General features: G+C 49.9%; 1 protein-coding gene across 1 annotated transcript; it reads left to right on the top strand.

The window, feature by feature from the left end:
* The first annotated feature begins 337 nt into the window (after positions 1-337).
* Positions 338-3,160, top strand: LOC123182105 (dnaJ protein homolog 1). Its single transcript, XM_044594570.1, has 3 exons — positions 338-748; positions 863-1,230; positions 2,474-3,160. The coding sequence occupies exons 1-3, from the start codon at positions 572-574 to the stop codon at positions 2,922-2,924; spliced, it is 996 nt and encodes a 331-aa protein (XP_044450505.1). The 5' UTR covers positions 338-571; the 3' UTR covers positions 2,925-3,160.
* Positions 3,161-5,196: the final 2,036 nt, after the last annotated feature.

Raw genomic sequence — 5,196 nt, 5'->3', positions numbered from 1 at the left:
AAAGCAACGAGGAGCCATCATTGTAATGGTTGATCATTGATTAATAAAGCTGGTCTCCTCCATATCTCTCTGTGTCATTTACTTTCGCGTGTTCGACTACTTCGTCTACGACGCTCGCCCTCGCTCCGCAACCTCGGACCGGACTCGCCGGCGGAGTTGCGGAACAGTACGCACGCACGTACGTACCCTGTTGCTTTGCTGCACGAGGCCGTAGCTGCTGGATCTGCATTTTTGACAACTCTAGGTAGATGATCTATTTCCCCATCAAGCCTCTCGTCCATGTGTGCGACCCAGATCGTGGCCCTTGGCCTACATGTACCTCCACTCCCGCGCCAACAACCAACCCCGTCGCCATCGCGCGCACTCTCTCCCCCTCCCCGGTCCAAATATCCATCCCTACATAGAAGCCACGCATCACGCGCCCCGTTTCCCCATTATAGCAGAGCACTGAACAGGTCGCAGCACCCCCTCCCGAATTCCCTCGCTCACTCACTCCACGCCCGCGCGTCCCTTGGCTGGCCTCGCACGTCGCCCTCCTCCCCTGCAGCAGCGCTCCTCGCGGGCGGCGGCAATGGGGAACCCGCCGGAGCTGTACTACCAGCTGCTGAACATCACCAGGGACACGCCCCCGCAGGAGATCAGGGCGGCATACCGGTGCCTGGTGCGCCAGTGGCACCCCGACAAGCACCCGCCGTCCTCCAAGTCCGAGGCCGAGGACCGGTTCAAGGCCATCACCCAGGCGTACGAGGTGCGTTGCGTTGCGTGATCGTCGATCGAGTCGGCGCGTCTCCTGTCTCCTGTTTCGAGTTTTTGACGCTTGCATTGCGGGTGGGGTGTGGCCGCCGGCCTTCGCTGTCCGCAGGCTCTCCTGGACCAGCACGAGAACAGGGCCGTGCTCCGGGCGCGCAACGCCGACGAGGGCAGGAGGAGCTGCGCTAGGCCCGAGGAGCGCGTTGAAGGCAGCGCGGCGGCAATGGCGCGGGCCCCCGAGAGGGCGGCGAGAATGAGCGGCGCCCCGCCGCCCCGCACGCCCCCGGCGAGGGAGTCCCAGAAGGTGTACAGCTCCACGGACATCGGCGGCGGCGGGCGGCGCGCGTTCGCCGAGTTCTCCAGCTACGTGGTGCGCAAGGCGCCGCCGCTGGAGCGCAAGGTGGAGTGCACCCTGGAGGAGCTCTGCGCCGGGTGCAAGAAGGAGGTCAAGTACACCCGCGACGTCGTCACCAAGAACGGGTAAGCCATCACGCCACGATGACGTGGAACCGTACACAAAACAAAACATCCATATCTCCAGATCTGTCACTCACCTGAGACAACATCATTGCCGTTTATTCAGAGTCCCTTATACTACCACTGTATATGACGTGGAACAGTAACAGTATCACACCACAGTATGCATGCTATCCAAGTATTTTCGATAAAAAATACTTCCTCCGTCTCATAATATAAAAACGTTTTTAATGCTAGACTAGTTTCAAAAACGTTTTTATATTATATGACGGAGGGAGTAGGTTTTATTCACTCAAAATGAAGCATTAAATAGGATACAAACACAATAAACACACGAAAACTCTGCATAGCTAAGATTAATTTACGACTCTCTTTTCATCTACAAATTCAGTTTATATTTGTGGTTAGACATCCATCGTAACATAAAAAAGAAAGATCGAGTGTGTCAGACTATAGATTCAGATGAATGTGCGTGTGCCTACTTGATGATGAGCAAGAATAATCTTGGTACGGTTTAACATGCGGTCTAGACAATGCTTGCTTGAAAGTTCAGGCTAGACAAACAGAGCTGTTAAGTACTGTGACACCAAATCAGCTTTAGTTTCAATTATGTGGTGTACCTTCTAAGAAATAGGTGTTCAAATAGCGATCTGCTCAACCCCCATCAAGGGACACACTTAAACACAGGACACTGGTAGTCTGGTACAGTTTCAGGCCATTGGCCAGTTTCTCCAGCCGGCCACAGACTGCATTTATCACTAAAATACATATGCTAGAGATGAAATGTTCAGTCCCCCTATGGTTGTCTGCAAGATGATTATCCTCTTTTTTTTTTGATCAAGCAAGATGATTATCCTCACTAACCACTAAGAACTAACTACAATATTATGCCACAATTCAGTACAAAATTCTTAGGCAGGTACTCCCTCTGTAAAGAAATATAAGAGCGTTTAGATCACTAATTACTTAAGAGGTAGTACTAGCATACTTGTAATGTGCCACTAAGAACTCATGTTTGGTTGAATACCTCTATTTTGGAGGCTATCACCTGTCGAAATGCGTGGGGTGGTCCTTCGGGGGCAGGGCATTAGGTGGTGTGTAATTCGTGTATGGTGCCTGCATGTGAGGGTGCTGGCCTAGCTAGCTGGTACCGGAGAGACAGTGACTCTATTCGTACCACCTGATCGCATTTTTTACGCTACTGACCAGTGACCATCGGCTGCATGATTTGGTCCCTGACTGACAGGCTGATCGCCAAGAAGGAGGTGACGCAGATCATCCGGGTGAAGCCCGGGTGGAAGAAGGGGACCAAGGTGACGTTCGAGGGCCTGGGCAACGAGCGCCCCGGCTGCCTCCCCGGCGACGCCGTCTTCACCGTGTCGGCCAGGAGGCACAAGGCGTTCAAGCGGCAGGGCGACGACCTGGTGCTCAAGGCGGAGGTGCCGCTGGTGAACGCGCTCACCGGCTGGTCATTCTCGTTCCGCCTGCTCGGCGGCGAGAAGGTCAGCTGGTCGTTCCGCGACGAGGTCATCCGCCCCGGGTACGAGAAGGTGGTGAGGGGGGAGGGCATGCCCGTCGTCGGCGGCAAGAAGGGCGCGCGCGGGGACCTGCGGGTCAAGTTCGACGTGGTGTTCCCCAAGAACCTCACCGGCGAGCAGCGAAGGGGCCTCGTCGAGATCCTGAGGGGCTGCGCCTGAAGCCCTGGACCGAGAGCGGAGCGGCCTGCCGGAGAGTGAAATTTTTTGTCGCGGTCATGTTTGTACACTGGGGGACGGAACAGAGCTGATCGATGATGTCCTTGTACATAGAGATTTTGAATATGAGATGTGAGCGACCCTCTTGTTTTCGCAGATGGAAGGATCGATAATACACACATGGACGGTGGTTGCAACTTGCATGGGCAATGATTTTTGGCATTTTGCTTCTTCATTCACATCGCTTCATTAATTCATTTTTGAAGCCTAGCTGCGGCCTTTGGGGCGAACAACTGGCCGCGCAAGCAAATGGCCGGGCAGGTATGGTGCTTTTCGCTGCTATGAACATCTTGTATCGTGTGGTAACATTTTACGTGCTATGTTCGTTGTCCGTAGTGAGTGGTAGTTTTTTTATACTTGTAATTCACAAAGCTATGGTACACCTAGATGTATTCTGCCTAGCTAGAGCAACTATGGACCATCTCAAAACACTTAACCCCCAGGAATTTATTGGTATTATGAGCGTGGAATCTAACCCATTCCCAAAACCTAAGTTCCAAAAGAGATTCTTTTTGCTAAACAATCCTTCTTTTTAATATAAGGAAGTGCCTAGAACTCATCTAGATGAGATATACTTTGATCTTATTTATCTGAATCTCTATTCCTAAAGGGGGAGTTGCTAGTTTCGCCTCACTCCCTCCAACCCCTCGGCAAACCCTGTGTTACGCCCGCGAGCGTCTTACAGACGACCTTTCGCTCAAGCGCAACCAATTTAGACGTGCCCATTTGACGCGTGCATTAACTCAATCAAATCGGCCCTTTCCCAAAACAACTTCATGCATTAACTCATTCAAATCAAATCTTAAGAAAATATCAACTAAATCCAAACTTTTCTTGCCTTCCACTACTCATATCCAAATCAAATTAAATCTTACCAAAACATCAATTATAGTCAATTTGACACGTCTGCGCGTTTTTATTTTTAGTGTTTTCTATGTTTCATTTTTTTGTTTCATTTTTCTATGATCAATAGATTGGATTTTGCTCGGCATAGTAATAGAATTGGGACAGACTTGTACGCCAAGGTGAGTTGGTAGGGTCACCTCCATTCCGATCAAAACACCCCCATTGATTTTTCTATCCCACCAATTTATTTGAACTGGTTTTTAGCCCACTGATTTATTTATCTCTACTCCTAAAGAGGGGTTGTTAGTCTTGCCTCACTCCCTTCAACCCCTCAGCAAACCTTATGTTGCGCCCGCGAGCGTCTTACAGATGACTTTTCGCTCAAGCGCAACCAATTTAGGCGGGCCCATTTGATGCGTGCATTAACTAAATCAAATCGGCCCTTTCCCAAAACAACTTCATGCATTAACTCATTCAAATCAAATCTTAAGAAAATATCAACTAAATTTAAACTTTCCTTGGCTTCCACTACTCATACCCAAATCAAATTAAATCTTACCAAAACATCAATTATAGTCAAAGTTGGCCGGCCCATTTGACGCGTGTGCGCGTTTTTATTTTTCGTGTTTTCAAAGTTTCATTTTTTTGTTTCCTTTTTTCTGTTTCATTTTTTCTATGAGCAATTGGTTGGTTTTTGCTCGACATAGTAACAGAACTGGGACATACTTGGTGCGTGTTTGGTAGCCTTGTGAGCCGGGCCTGGCTAGCTCAAGCCTGACTCAACGGAGCCCGGGTGAGGAAAACAAGCAAAAAATTGACATATGCACATTGCTTGGTTGCCTGCATCTAGGCCTCTCGCATTAAGGGATCAATTTTGGCATAGCGTTTGATTTCCTGCATTGGCTCGACTCACCCAACTACACGGTGTTTGGTTCCATGAAACAGTTGTTGTCTGGTAACCTCTTCGGCGAGGTGGTGAGGTTACCAACACACAGTGGCGTAAAGAAAAAACCGTACACACACAACAGAAGATAGTTGTAAACCATAGCTAATCACAGTTTAAATAAAATGCCACACTTAAACATATCAGTTCAAACGCAAAGTAGTACGATAAGAACTAAACCAGCTGGAGCATAGGAAGGGCAGTCCTAGACGTTGAGGGCGAAGGCGTCGTCATGCTTGCCGCACTTGGTCACCACTTCAATGCCTTCGTCGTCGAAGATGATGACCTTGAGCGTGTCCAGAGTGAGCAAGTTGAACATCACCATGTAGCCGATCCTGATCTGATGGACGGTGGCGAAGGGGGCCCAACCGTGATCGAGGATCACCCTGCCGTCCATCAGGCGGACAGTCAACCTCCATGAGCAGC

The sequence above is a fragment of the Triticum aestivum genome, chromosome 1D (assembly GCF_018294505.1).
Source record: "Triticum aestivum cultivar Chinese Spring chromosome 1D, IWGSC CS RefSeq v2.1, whole genome shotgun sequence".
Lineage (NCBI taxonomy): Eukaryota > Viridiplantae > Streptophyta > Magnoliopsida > Poales > Poaceae > Triticum > Triticum aestivum.
Note: the sequence above shows the minus strand (reverse complement) of the source record. Positions and strands in the feature narration are given on the sequence as shown.

Coding starts and splice junctions, on each gene's coding strand:
- LOC123182105 (XM_044594570.1), top strand. CDS start 572: ATGGGGAACCCGCCGGAGCTGTACTACCAGCTGCTGAACATCACCAGG. Junction 749..862: donor CCATCACCCAGGCGTACGAG/GTGCGTTGCGTT, acceptor CGCTGTCCGCAG/GCTCTCCTGGACCAGCACGA. Junction 1,231..2,473: donor GACGTCGTCACCAAGAACGG/GTAAGCCATCAC, acceptor CCTGACTGACAG/GCTGATCGCCAAGAAGGAGG.